At 36.5% G+C, this 15279-nt stretch overlaps 1 protein-coding gene across 5 annotated transcripts; it reads right to left on the minus strand.

Annotated features, from left to right (window-relative positions):
- Nucleotides 1-1377: 1377 nt before the first annotated feature.
- LOC106775991 lies at nucleotides 1378-14926 on the minus strand. Of its 5 annotated transcripts, none has more exons than XM_022787003.1 (10): nucleotides 14408-14926; nucleotides 13185-13205; nucleotides 12717-12926; nucleotides 10211-10331; nucleotides 10002-10077; nucleotides 8826-8906; nucleotides 7947-8083; nucleotides 3057-3309; nucleotides 2499-2562; nucleotides 1378-2173 (listed from the first exon to the last, which is right to left on the minus strand). In XM_022787003.1, exons 2-10 carry the CDS (start codon nucleotides 13189-13191, stop codon nucleotides 1554-1556), a joined length of 1569 nt encoding a protein of 522 aa, XP_022642724.1. In that variant the 5' UTR covers nucleotides 13192-13205; nucleotides 14408-14926; the 3' UTR covers nucleotides 1378-1553. The 5 variants fall into 5 exon arrangements, with proteins under 5 accessions (XP_022642724.1, XP_022642723.1, XP_022642727.1 ...); XM_022787002.1 differs by having other exon boundaries at nucleotides 12717-12929; XM_022787006.1 differs by having other exon boundaries at nucleotides 10250-10331; nucleotides 12717-12929; nucleotides 14408-14924.
- Nucleotides 14927-15279: the final 353 nt, after the last annotated feature.

Here is a 15279-nt window from a genome sequence, read left to right on the forward strand (position 1 = left end):
GAAATAGTGAGATTTTTCAAAATGTTTTGAAAAAAATAATATAATTTATATTTATATCTTTTTTAAAATTATAGGATGTAATTGAATTTATTCGACATTACCACAATTGGCATCGCGATGGGACGACGATCCAAAAAGGAAACGAGTTTAGAAAAGAGTTTTGGAGTCGCCATTATAGTTTATTTTGGAAAACTATAGAAAAACCATAAAATGGATAAGGCTTAGTCTATGAAAACTAGATTTAGGTTTCGGGAGTCAGTTACGTGTAGGGAAGGTGTTAGCAACTTATAACGCCTGCCCTAAAGCGGTACCTTTGATTAAATACGCGAATTTGATGTGGTTTTAGAAATGTTTAATTATCCCCAAAAATAAAATTCTAAAGAAACAAGAATTTTTTTTTTTTTGTGTCCGACAAGGATTGACTTTGCTCCTGCATATTCTCAAAATGAGAAATCAGGGTTATGTGATTCTAGAGTAAAAATTGCTTGTTTGTTTGAAAATATGATTGTTTTTGTTTTTTTGTTTTGTTTTTTGAAGATTTTTTGTATAAGGAAAGGAAAAGGTTTTTTAGTACAGGGACGACGTGAACGGTCACACGTGTGCTTAACCTTAGAACATATTTTTTTGTAATTTTTAAAAGAAAAGGAAACAAGTTTTTAGCACAAAGACGACGCGAACGATCACACATGTGCTTAACCTTAAAACATTTTTTTTAAAAGAAGAAGAAAATGTTTGTCACATCTAACAAAAGTTAACACCGTCCAAAATTATGTGATACTTAAGAAACGAAAAACATAATTAACCCTAAAAGAAACTAATCCTAATAGGTAGTTGACAAAGAACAGATGACATGGAAAAGAGATGATATGACACAATATGTGACACTCCTCTCTTCAACCCAAGAAAAATAATGCTTAAATAAAAATGCTTCACAAAAATAGTTAATAAACAAAAATTAAACTAAATGAATTCAAATTAATTAAAATCCAAATTACAAGTCCAATAAAACCTAATTAACAAAAAATGCACTAACAATAGATAATTAAGCATGAATGAACAATTAATATAGTAAAAGAGGTAAGAAAATAAAAGAAAGTGACGGCTAATCAATGATAATATTAATCATTATCTAACCATATCTAATAATTATATTTTTGTCTAATTAAATAATTATTCATCAAATCTTATTCCTTAAAATCTTTTAAAATAAAATAGTTTTTTTAAATTATAATTAACAAACCATTTTATCTTGTATCTAAAATATTTAACCACATTTACATATATTATATAAGTATTAATTTCCACACCGTAATATATAATATAATTTGACTTGTCATTATAACTAGAATTATAAATATAACTACATAGATCATAATATATTAAATAAAAAAGTATACATTTACTAAATAACACAGGAGAGTACAAATACAGCTATAGCAGAAAAATAATTAACTCTGCCAACTTTCCATAACAGTAGTTCCTAATGGGGCGAGGTAAAAATAATGTAAGCGTCTGAATAACAGAAATGTGGTGAGATCCTATTAATGTCATCATCACCACCAACTGCGATGGTGGCGTTCGTCTGGCCTGTCCATAAATCGAAAAGAAAGATCCCGGTCCCTGTCATATACGCTTTCATAGCTCGAGTTCCATGGTCTACCAGAATCTCTCTCTGAAGGAGAATAATGAAGAGAATGGAAAGAAAAAGGCCTTGGGGGTTCTTCATCATGTAAAGGACTCCTACTCCAGTCAGATTGGAATCTTGACGATGAAGGACTTCTTGTACCCTCATGGCCACTAAACCTAGGATGAAAACTAAACTTGGATGAACTATGACCTGGGTCCCCTGGTGGACCATCATCAGTAAGATCCCCACCCAATCTATTCTCCCGATGATGTCCTCGGCTACCATAATCAGAACTATAATTCGATCTGTGCGGTGCTAACAGGTTTCTTGAAATATCTGAACTCGAGGGTTCATTCCCAGAGCCCCATAATCTCAAATCAGCATTATCTGGAATGGGAGCATTTATTCCTGGAAATTTAACAGTCATTCTCCGCTTTGGTTTTGAAGAATCAGATTCAACTTCCATAATTTCCCCATCCTCCTGATCCGCAATCTCCCTGTCGGTGTATATCATAATGCCTGAAGGCTGATCCTCACTGTCCACATCTAAATTTAAATAAAGATTATAAAGTTAATTTAATACACCAACTCAGGCAAGATGATAAGGAAAAAAGGATATTCAGTACAGTAAATAGCAACAGAAAGTGATTAAAATAAACAATTGAAAATAACAGAACTAGTTCATTAGGCTGGTGAACAACCTCAGCAGAATTCTCAAACCTATCAAGTAACTTATGCTTGTAGCATTAAATTTAAACTTAAATTCGACACATATACACCATTAGAACACACAATGATCATTTGGGTGGATCAAATGCAGAGTATTGAGGAAGAAAACAAGAAATTGAGATGAAAAAGAAATGCTTTTTACCAAGATATCCAGGTGGGTATCCTATTTCTCGCATTCTGTTAAGCCATGGAGGTGGATCAAGCTCCTGCATAACACAATCTTAGTATTAATACATTTCGTAAAGGCAGACTGACAATTCTGACTCATCTAAAAAATCCCTATAATGTATAGCTTTCTTATACTCCAGCGTTAGTGTCAAAGGCTTGCAATCTTCAAACTACATACAGCCCACTTATGTCATCGTGCCACTTCTTAGGTTAACAATCTGCAGCATTTAGCTCGGGGATAACAATTGTTTCTTGAAGGATCCACATTTGCTTCTAAACTTTTCCATGACATCGGCAGGTTGTGTTCGTGACAACAATTTATTTGCTGTTTAAGGTATTGGCTGTCTAATATGCTGAAGATTAGACGGCCTTGTTGCCTTTTTTTACTTATAATATCCTTCATTAGTTGAATTTAATCCAACATTTCCGATAAAACTTATTTCAGGTATAAGGACATATAATAACATCAAAACATCATACCGTTGGAAATGTATATTAATAAAAACATCAAAACAGCATTTTCAAAACTTACCCCCAAGCCCAAAAGTTGACGTGTTGCATCATCCAGAACACCTGGCCTCAAACCATCATACTTTCCAGCAGGAGAATTCTGATAATAACGAGTTGGATTCCGGGAGGAAGAATTCTGATTCCGTCGGGACTTGTGTTGTTTGCGAGCATTATTGACAGCAGTGTTGTCTCGAGGCCTCTGACACTCTCTCAATGAGTGGTTATAAGAACCACAATTGAAACACCGAGCAGGATCATCAATAATCTCTAAACCACTAGAACATTTATAAAAGCAAAAGCTTACGTCACTGACAGAAACTAGTAGTACATTTAATTTTGAAATATAAATAGCAGAGGCACAATTGAACAGCACACTCAAATAAGCAAATGAACATTTCACCCTGAATTAATAACCAACCACCAAAACACAACATGCATACAAAACAAATGTTACCTCAAGATGGCAGGTAGGCAAATCCATATTCCTTCAAGTCTATTTCAATAGATTTATCTCAAATCCAAATCCATGTATTTAGATTTTAAATCCAATTCATTTATTGAATTTCAATTAGATAACTTTTTGGATTACAAAATTGATAGGATATGGAGAGTCTACGAAAGAAGGAGAATAGGAAAGTAAATCGGGCGTAAGTGTAATAACAGTTAGTCCGCGGGAAAAGGGATCTCCTATAAAGGGCGGGGTTACTCTTGTAAGTGTTAGTTTATGTGAATTCATTGTATAGACAGGACACATTTATCTTGTGGAGGGGGAATTGTTCCCTTGGAGGTTTTCAGTGTACAGATTGGAGTAATAATAGAAGTATTCAGTTTCCTATTCTTTTATCTCGGGTGTAGCGCGTGTAAGTGAGGAGTTTAGATAGATTTCTTCTCAAGAAACCTATCAATTGGTTTGACCTGCCAGATTACTTAGAGGGGGGAGCAAAATGGAGGGAAAATTGAACGCTTTAAAGGGAAGAGTGGAGCGAAAGATGGTGTCTTGGAAGGGAAAATGGAGGAGATGGAGAACAGGATGGAAGGAAGAATGGAGGTGACAAAGACAAGGATGGAAGGGTTAAAGGCAGAAACGATGGGACTATGTCAAGAACTCAATGAACTCACGTGAGTTCTAGGAGGGCGAACACAGAATCTTGATCGAAACTCAAAGGGGAGTCAGGTTTTTGTAAACGAAATCAGAAGGGGGAGGAAGGAGTGTTCAAGGAAGAAATGGATAAGCGAATTACAACCCAGTTGGGTGAAGAGGGTTGAGTTACCTACATTCGAAGGAATCGACCTGCTGGGTTGGGTTTCAAGGGCGGAAAAGTTCTTCAAAATTGGCTGGCCTATATTTGCATGGAGGGGAGCACCAGTTATTGGTTTCAATTTTGGAAAGCCAAAGCCAAGAATCCCTCTCGGGAAGAATTGAAGGAGGATCTAGAGAGAAGATTTGGAGGCAAGGACAGGGGAACTGTGTTCTAAAGGCTGGAGACGATAAAGTAGAGAGGGGTGGTGGAGTATATTGAGGAATTCGAGATGTTGGTGGCACATAAGAAAGAGGTAACGGAGGACCAACTTCTGGGGTATTTTTACGCGAGACTACAAGGCGTAATCAGGAATCAAATCTACCCTCATAACCCGAAAGATTTGCTGGCCACCATGGAAGTAGGCTCATCGAAATACAAGAATGACCGATGGGACGACAATCAAGTGTAATCAAACTTGGGGAAGGTATTAAGGAGGAACGAGGACCGTCGCCAGGGTTGCTGTAAGGAGGTTTTAGTGAAGATAGATAAGACAAAAATCATAGAACAATTTTACCTGTTTGAACTGGAGGGGTAGACCTTATAATGGGTATAGCTTGGCTGGCTAAATTGGGGAGGTTACCATCAATTAGGGCGAGTTGACAATGGGATTTAGAAGGAGACAATGATGATTAAAGGCAATCCAACACTGGTAAGGAAGGTAGTAACGCCAGAAGCCTTGTTGAAAATGAAAGAGATAAAGGTTGTTACATTAGTATGAAGTCTAGGATAGACAAAGAAAGACGAAAGGGAAGAGGCGGATCAGTAGCTGACATGAAACCAGAGAGGAATTGGAGCATGTACTAGCAAAGTTTGAAGAGGTTTTCAAGGAACCTAGGGACCTACCTCCTGCTCACAGCATGGTACACAAGATACCCCTGAAGGAGGGAGTTGACCCAGTGAACGTCCGGCCGTACAAGTATCCCCATCTGATGAAAGAGGAGATAGAGAATCAGGTAGTTCAGATGTTGAAGACAGGGATAATACGACCTAGTACTAGCCTTATTCCAATCCAATGATAGTGGTCAAGAAGAAAGATGGTAATTGGCGTTTATGCATAGATTACAGAGCACTAAATCGAGCCACCATACTGGACAAATTCCCTATTCCTGTTATAAAGGAGTTGTTGGATGAATTAATGGGTGTGAGATACTTCTCAAAGGTGGATTTGAAGGTCGGGTATCATCAAATAAGTATGGGGAAGGAAGATATACAGAAAACAACTTTTAAAACGCATCAAGACCACTATGAGATTTTAGTCATGCCTTTCGGCCTCACCTATGTACTAGCTACATTTCAATGTATGATGAATACAATGTTGAAGCCATACTTGAGGAGATTTGTGCTTGTGTATTTTGATGATATCTTGATCTACATCAGATCGTGGGGGAACATAAGGGACATATTGGTCATGTGCTGGGCATCAGTGCTAATAGGAAGAAATGTGATTTTGGAAAGATGCAGATCAAATATCTAGGACATCTGATTTCAGAGATGGGGTGGAGATGAACAAGGAGAAGGTGGTGGCAGTGTTAGAATGCCAAAACCTAAGACCATTAAAGCGTTGAGGGAATTTTTGGGTCTCATTGGTTACTATAGAAGATTCATAAAGGACTATGTGAAAATAGCTATACCCTTGACAGACCTCTTGAAGAAGGGACAGTTTGCTTGGTCATCTCAAGCAAGTGAGGCTAAGGAAAAATTGAAGGAAGCTATCACTAGGGCCCCAGTGTTAGCCTTGCTTGACTTCACTCAATAGTTCCATATTGAGTGCGACGCTTCAGGTAGAGGTGTAGGAGCGATTCTCACCTGGAATAAAAGACCCCATGCTTATTTTAGAAAAGCCATGTCAAAAGGCTCACTGAGTAAGTCCATTTATGAGAAGGAGCTCATGGCTTTGGTTCTGGCAGCGAGAATACATCCGATGTTCCATGTCTCTCAATTGAAATTGGCAGTGGGAACCAAGAACATTAAGAAGGATTTGCCAGAAGAAATGCAGGCATATGGACCAACATTCTGGCCCCTCAGAATTTTGAATAGAAGACAGAAACAACAAGAGAGGGTGGTGCCACAAGTTTTAATTGAATGGCAAGAAAGAGGAAAGGAGGGGCAATGCGGGAAGATGTATTGACCATATAAGAGCAATTTCTAGACTTCAACCTTGAGGACAAGGTTGGACAAGAGGCAGTGGATAATGAAAGGATATGGAGAGTCTATGAGAGAAGAAGAGGGAATGAGGAGGTTAGGAAAGTAAATAGGGCATAACTGTAATAACAGTTAGTTGACGGAAACGGGATCTCCTATAAAGGGCTGGATTACTCTTGTAAGAGTTAGCTTTTGTGAATTCATTGTATAGACAGGACACATTTATCCTGTGGAGGGGGAATTGCTCCCTTGGAGATTTCAAGTGTACAAATTAGAGTAATAATAGAAGTATTTAGTTTCCTATTCTTTTATCTCTGGTGTAGCGTGTGTGAGTGAGGAGTTTGAATAGATTTCTTACCAAGAAACCTATCAAAAATCAAGGTGGATCTAGATCAGTCCAAGTTATGAAAGCTTAGGTTGAACAAGACCCAAGGTAGGATCAAGTCAAGTCAGGCTCGGCCCAAGTCAAGTTAAAGTAGGCCAGAACCATGTCAAGTTGATCAAGCTACACCCATGTTAGGAATCAAGTAGTAGTCAATCAAGTCAAACCCATGTTAGGCCAAGTTAAGCTAGGTCAAGGTCAAGTTAAGTTTGCTTGGCTCTATGTCGGGTTGAGTAAGCTCATGCCTAGTTTAGGTTGAGTCATTGTGTGTCCACCTATAACCAAATCAGCACCAATCAACTTCAGAATAAATTGACTCAGGCCTATTTGATTTGAGTTGGCCCTGATCAAAGTCAAGACAAGTTAGGCCAAATCAAGGTAGGTCCACATCAGGCCAAATTAGGTAAGACCCACATCAGGCCGAATTAGGTCAAGCCCATGTCGGGCCAAATTAGATAAATACTTCCACTAATCCTATATCATGATAGGTACAACTAGTATTACAGAAAAACACCAAGACAGTACTTGGTAAATCTTTATTAGAAACGACATTGTTTCTACCATTGGTAGAAACAAGAAGAACAACAACACTTGAGGGACTTCCGAGAGGTCCTCACTCTCCACCAACTCCTGTTTTCCTAGAATACACCAAACGACCTTTTTCCTCCCAACCCCGTCACTATTTATAATAATCACTTACATATAGAGAAAAGAAATATCTACAGAAGGTTGTAACTGTCATAATCAGTTATTCTTCTTATCCCTCCTCTTGTAAACAATTCCACACCTGTCCTGACCCAACCTACCACATCCCCATAATAGTACTTAGATAAATGAGATGGGAAAACTACAGTGTATTCAACTTACATTGTTAGCCTTTTATTGATGTATTTATAGGATACAAAGAAGACGTAAAGCACTTGCTTAAACCCTAACTCTAAGTTGGGTTTACAAACAAGAAAATAAAACATCACATTTCAACAATACTATATTTCAAACATCGTATGATCACAAGAACTATCTACAAATTTTAAACTGAGTGGACCAATAGATTCATCTTTAGATAATATAAAGCAACAGTACATACCCATCCACATTACTTGAACCATCAGTTGAAGTCAATCCCAAAGTATATCCCCGGTCATATAGAGGCACAGAATGGTCAGCTAAAGGCATGAAATCCGTATTTTTATCATTTCTTGTTTGGTTCTCCATCCAGAATGACTGTTAAAGAAATGGAAAAGAATAACATCTTGTATTACAATATTATTTCCCTTTTCATGTTGAAAGATAAAAAGTACACCTAGAGAAGAATTAATACCACACTATTATGAGTAAAATTATTGAAAACTACAAAAACATGAGTGGGATAGGGAATCATTAAATTAGAGGGACCCACAAAAACTGATTTCCAATGAATTTCAACTAAACTGTTAGTGTGTTTCTAGTAGTTTTCTTGTACATAATAGCTAATACAACATATGCCCATTATTCCTATAATTATAATGACAAAGGGAATAGCTATGACTCAGACAGGTTTCCACAATCACAACCACAACCATGACCCTCCTAGTCTAGTAAACAATGCAACAGCTAAAGCACTCATAAGGAAAAACAGCATGAATGACATAATATTTAAGATAAAAAAGGATGTAGCAAATATAACACTTGAAGAAAAAATGTAAAGGATAAGGCAATTATTACAAAACGCAGTCAATGCAGACTTCATACGGCAATAACTGTTGTAAGCCTATCTCTAATGCACATGATTGCGTTTGAGAACCAAAACTAAAACCTGTATTCCCGGACTGACCAGATTACAAGAACGACAGAAATTAAAGAAACGAAGAATAGTTCCAGCAATGCTAACCCTTGAAACTACTTTAGAAAAGTTTCCTAGAAGTGAAAGTGAAAGTTTCACACACTGAAGTTTAACAGATTCTCGTAACAGACTAGGGAAACTCACCACAGCAGATGTCTTTTCAAGGCCAACATGGAGAGCAGGAAAAAATGTCTCCTCACCAGATTCCAATACTTCGCTTTCATCCTGAACAGAAAGACAATGCCAGCTTTATCATTCTTTAGAAAACTATAAAAGAAAAATAAATAAATAAATAACTGCATTTGTTAATAGCACAATTCCACCAGTTTCCTTGGTAATAGACCAAATGTGTAAGATTCCTTCTGTCAGATGGTCATTACATCACCTATGGTGTCTATAGGGCATTTGATACAATATTATTAGAAGTCTCACATAGAGTAAAGATAAGGCAAATTTAGAGTATATATGAATGAGTCTAACTATTCCCACTTGAGCTTATACAATCAGGTTATGGTTTAAGATTGATGCTCAACTTTGTAGTGTCATTAAATTCACTATTTACACCTAACTCAAACCTATTTTTAGTTCCCATCAGACGTGCATTGTAGGGCATGTGCCAAGATCTCTTAACACTTGGTGCTCCACAACATTTTAGGGGCCCTATGTCTGATTATTACGGATGACATTTAGGGGCCCTATGTACGGGTCATAGGTACTACATATAGCCTTTTCTGAATACAACTACTTCCTAAATATATTTAATGCCTATTCTAACAAGTCTAACACATTGTTCCACCCCATATGTTGTAATCCATCATCAAAAGGTAAAGATTTATTAGGCAAAAATAATTTTAAAAAGGGCTTTTATATCGAAAGACAAAGATTCACACATAACCCCTCAAAATGCCAAAACTATTGTCTAATCCTCAAATAAACTTCAAAGACTTGGTTTCAAATTGGAAACACCAGAATCTAAATCAACTTCATCATTTTTAAGTGAAAAATTAGTGGATTTGCGTATGGAGATCTTAGACAATCATCAGTCATTATTTGGATTACATCTACACAATGATAATTGAGCAGATAGACTCCAACTTCATTTCACATCCTTAACTTTAAATTTTTGTTAATCTTTTATTTTTTCTTTTCATGATACTTTATCCTCTACCATCTATTTACTCATTTATTTATCATTAAGGAAAATCTTATTTCACTATGGATAATCAAAATAATAATAATGATGATAATAATAGTAATAGTAATAACAACAACAACAACAATAATAATAATAATCATGATGATGAAGATAATAGGGCTTACATTGGATGACATAGCATGTTTGGCATGCCATTCTGACCATTGTCGTAAAAGTTCCTGAAGCTTCTGTCTACTACCCCTGAACCATTGTTAAAACACCAGTCAAAACTTCAATCAATGAAACCAAGCTGCATGATTGGGACATTTTAAGTTTTAATAGCAAAAATTAACAAATAAAACTAGTTTTCACTTTGGGCACACAAATAATGTACCAGAGGTGTTCATGATTTTTCTGACCAACTTGCACAAACCTTGTTAGGGAAGTATACGTAAAATGAACTGACGGTTGATGTTCATCAACATTAATCCGGGCCCTTTTAACACCTGATACAGCTATAGCATATCTTATTAAGGAAACACTATATTAGGGATTGCATTACAACTGGATGTAAAACTGATCTATAATATTTATCAGTCAGATATAAACATATCATGTACAATATCTAGAAAGAAAATATACTGTCTATAGAGCTTATGCACACAAGAAATGTCCGAAACAACAGGGGTATAGCATATCTTGACACTTAGCTCAAAAAAATTCTTAAGGGACTGTAAAACAGTCAAGCGTTTTCCCTTCTGGCTGCTTTATTATGCTTACTAAAGCCATTTAGTCCATTTCTTTTCAATCAGGGGAATTACGCAATTGCCAAAGATATTTCACAAAGGCCATGGTTGTAGACCAATGCTTTTAATTCCAGATAACCCGAATGCAATTTTTGGTATATCTTCATCCCTCATCCTAACTTGATGATAACCCAAACGGAGATTCAGTTTAGAGAAAAACTTGACACCATGCAACTCATCCAACAATTCCTCTACAATGGATATGGGAAATTTATCAAGAATAATGGCTTTATTCGGTGCTGTATAATCAACACACATACGTTACTTGTTTTTCTTTTACACCAAAATTATAGGATTGGAATAAGCACTCTAGTTGTGCCTCACATAGCCACCCCTCCATCAACTCTTGCATTTATTTCTCAATTTCATTCTTCTTATTGTAAGCATAATGGTATGGCCTCACATTAATAGGTTCCTGTCCTAGTTTGAGATTGATCATGTGTACAGGTGACAGCCCTTTCGGTTCTTCAAACACATCATTAAAATGTTGCAACATGTTATCCACGATGCTCCTATACTCTGGGCTCAACCCATCATTCTTCATTTTTCCTTGATCTTCCAACAGACCACGTACTGACATTACCAAGGAATACCCATGAGGAACCCCTCTCAGCAACCTTTCACCTTAATTGGTCTGTACTTTAATAATTTGTTTTTTCCAATCAATAGTGGTTTCTCCCAACACGTCAACCACGACACTCCTAATATCATATCCATATCCTCTAAGTCAAAGAGAAAAGCATCAATTTCAAATTCACCCTCATCAAACCTCACCTTAATGCCTCGACAAACACCTTGAGTTTTTTACTGTGCCATCTCCCATTAAATTCTTGATGTTTTGTCATGTCCCATTTCCAACCCAATGCTTCTACAAGTCTTCTAGAAATAAAGTTATGGGTAGCCCCACTATCTATCAAGAACAACATAGGAATCTCTTCAATCATTCCATGCAACTTCATTGTTCTTGGTTGATCATCATTGTCGCTCACAATTGTACAGTTAACATCGTGCATGGAGCTACAACCTCGTATTCCTCTTCATCGTTGTTGTTTTCCTCATCTCCGTCATCACATTCAACTAGAATGTGTAGCCCCATTGTCTATCAAGAACAACATAGGAATCTCCCCAATCATTCCACACAACTTCATTTATCTTAGTTGATCATCATTGTCGTTCGCAATTGTACATAGATTTAATGTCGTGCATAGAGCTACAACCTCGTATTCCTCTTCATGGTTGTTGTTTTCCTCATCTCCCTCGTCACATTCGACTTGGATTTCCTCATCAACCATGATGACTCGAAGCTACTTAACCAGGCACTAATGAAGGGGACCAACCAACCCACTACACTTATAACACAAACCCTTTTGCTTTTGGTCTAAGAGATCCTGATAGGAGAGATGATGGGCTCCTCTATCTATAGGTCCAGTTTTACTTTTCTCACCCAACCTTTTTTTCCACTTGGGCCTAGTCCATTTCCTCCCCAATTGCCCCCATTCTGTTTTGGGCCAATTTTACCCAACACACTAAAGACGGGTTAGTTTCCCAATTAGGTTCTACCATCCCCACGTGACTCACCTCACTCTTTCTCTCTAACATCTCCACATCAATGGCACGAGCCACATTCATCATGCATCCCTTGGAGAGAGAATTTGCAACATGTAAACTTCACATTCTTGCACGGATTTCATCCTTCAATCACTCAGTAAAGTACGTAAAGAATTGTTCGTCATGCATTCGTGGTACCTGGGCAATCAAATATTCAAAACTTCTAATATAATCCTCCACACTTCCTATTTGCTTCAGAGAAGCCAATTGATAATAAACACTTCCTTCCCCCCTCCTCCATATCTCTCCAACGTATCTCTTTTCAAATCTTCCCATGTTAACTCCTCATATTCATTCAACAAAGAATGAAAAAAATGTAGTGTGCTTCCTTCCATACAAAGTTAGGCAAGGTTCACACGAACAACATCACGTGTCTCCTGGACATTAAAATATACCTTTGCCCTCACAAGCAGCAAACCAAAAAAACCTGAAAAGGGGCAAATAATTAGAAACAAACATTGAATACAGAATTTGATACAAGGATACATGTTCCAACAATCTCAGTGCTTCTCTTGGGACTCCCATCTTCAAGAGAGAGATAACCATTCTCAGCAAGCACTCCTCCCCTCACTTCCTCAGTGACCACATTCAACTTCAAACCATCTTCCAATTTCTTCTCCTTATCAAGTGAATCCCTCAGCTCTAGCTCCTCGTTCATATGCTCGTCACCACCCATATCCAAACAAACCCTTTTTTCTGCTGTGGCAAAAAAAGATTAAAACTTCATAAAAACATTGCACTAAATAATCAACCACCAATCAATATCTAAATAGCAAATACCAGTTGTAAGTATATGATTCCTTTATGTACCCACCTAATTTTCAGATTTAAATTCATTAGATATAAAATAACAATTAATATGATAAAAATCAATAGTGGACCTGTTTGCAAATTTAATTATCTATAGTACATCAATAAAAAATAATAGAGATTGCAAGTTTTGTAGACACTTACGTAACATACATCAGTTTAAATCTGCAAAAAAACTACATATTAATCATATCCCCATAGGACCTAATATTCTTTTCTAAATTACTGATGCAAGATTACAACTTGATAGCAAATTATTCTCAGGTACTGTACTCATGAATTGGGAATGTCCAATTTTAATCATTATTTTGAAAGGAACATCACTACAATGGAACCAGAGCAAGCTGCACAATTATTGTGTGCAAATGTGATTGTGTACAGCCCACTTGAAAAATTTAGGCTGAAAGAGAGTGGGATTGAGGGGTGGAATATTGTGGTTTGGAGGAGTGGGAGACATGGGGGTGAAGATAGAAACCCATGAGACATAACAAGAATAAGGAATTCTATTGGTATACAAAGAATAAGTTTGGGTTCTAAGAACCAGTTTTATGGATATCAGATAACAGAAAATATCAGAGACCTAAAATTCCTTTATGAAATTATAACGGAAACCAGGGTTATGGCAGAAATATTGCGGTCAAAAGAACTATGATATATGCATATAGATAATTAAAAAAATAAAATATATGCTTTGGTGTATTTTGAACTAAAAGACTCTAATCAAAAAGGTTCTCCATTTTATCGAATTCGCTGCACCAAAAACAATGTTCTTAAAGGCAAAATAGAGATCTTGAAATGCTTGACTTCTAGTTCAGTTTCAACCACTTGAACCAATTTTATCAAAGCAAAAAGAGGATAAAATTCATGCAAAACAGCATAAGTATATAAACTAATTAAATATGGAAGTTGTCAACTAATGATCTTATTATCAGTTTGTTGTTAAATCAATTTAACTTAGTTTTAATTCATTCCGAGTGGTCTAACCGTTTATTAGGATGAGACTAAACCATAACCAATTAAGTATCTAAATCACAGTTAGACCGACAGCACTACTGGATTCTCTGCTCAACAATAATCAAAACATTTATTCTAATCCAATAAAGTACGAAACTTCTATAGAATATACCAAACATAAACAATCAATATCAAAAAGAGAACATATACACAAACTGGATATTTTCGTGGTGTACAAACTTCGTATGGACACTACTCGTTCCATAAAATCAAATATCAAAATCTTCATACAAACCCAAAGGAACATCTTATACACAGTAACGCAAATTAAAATTCGACGATGGGACTCGAAAAACAGAAAAAGATAAATCATGGACACAAAGCAAGGAAAACGAAAAGGCATGGCAACATACCAAACAGGTCGATTTGCGGCGGGCAAGGGCGGCGATGAACCGACAGTGAGGATGACAAGGCCACCAGGTGTACAAGATTATATGACCGTCGGGGGAGGGGAAAGAGGCTGTCAGGGGAGGACCGCGAGGACGATGCCGAGGGCAAGCGGTAAGGAGTTTGGAGATGGTTCGACCACGGTTTGGAGAGGATGAAACTGAGAGGGTTTGAGGCAAGACGTCGCCGTTTGGAGGAAGATGCGGTAAGGGTTTAGGGCAAGAAGTGAGAGGGTTTAGAACTTGAGAGAATGAATTCACGGCGGGAAGAGGTCACGAAAAATATCCCTTACTAATTGTCAAATTTCTACTGGTGGCAGCTACGTGTAGTAATAGTAGAAGAAATTGCAAAGGGAAATTGAGAATGTAGGAGAGAAGAAAAAAAAGGTACCCTGAGGGATTAGGGCGAACCACGTCGCCCTAATTGCAGAAGACGGAAATGAGAACCTTGGAAGTAACAGTCGAATTTGCGGGTGGAATCCAAAACACTTCACGTAGTAATTTTCGCATTTGTCAGAAAAAAATATCAATTGCAAATGAGGAATTGAAGTAAATAAAAATAAAAAATATATCTTAATGGGAAACTTTCTGTTAAAATAATCTTTTATCAATTACAAGTACGTATTTTCAATATATTATAAAATATCTTTANTATAGATAATATTATGAATAATAACTTATTATATTTTTAAAATATTATATTAATATAATCATTCATTATCAAATATATTCAAGATATTATAATATANTATATGATTATATAGTATATTTAATATATACTACTTGATTGTCTTTAAATAATAGAATCTAATGAATATATTTGTTTACGAATATAATAC

The sequence above is a fragment of the Vigna radiata genome, chromosome 10 (assembly GCF_000741045.1).
Source record: "Vigna radiata var. radiata cultivar VC1973A chromosome 10, Vradiata_ver6, whole genome shotgun sequence".
NCBI classification, from domain to species: Eukaryota; Viridiplantae; Streptophyta; class Magnoliopsida; order Fabales; family Fabaceae; genus Vigna; species Vigna radiata.

Bases quoted from the DNA above. Each gene is read 5' to 3' on its own strand.
- LOC106775991 (XM_022787002.1), bottom strand. The intron at 10,332-12,716 runs GTATCCTTGTAT...GATATGCTATAG, and splicing joins CACTGAGATTGTTGGAACAT to CTGTATCAGGTGTTAAAAGG. The intron at 8,084-8,825 runs GTGAGTTTCCCT...TTTCTTTAACAG, and splicing joins TTGAAAAGACATCTGCTGTG to TCATTCTGGATGGAGAACCA.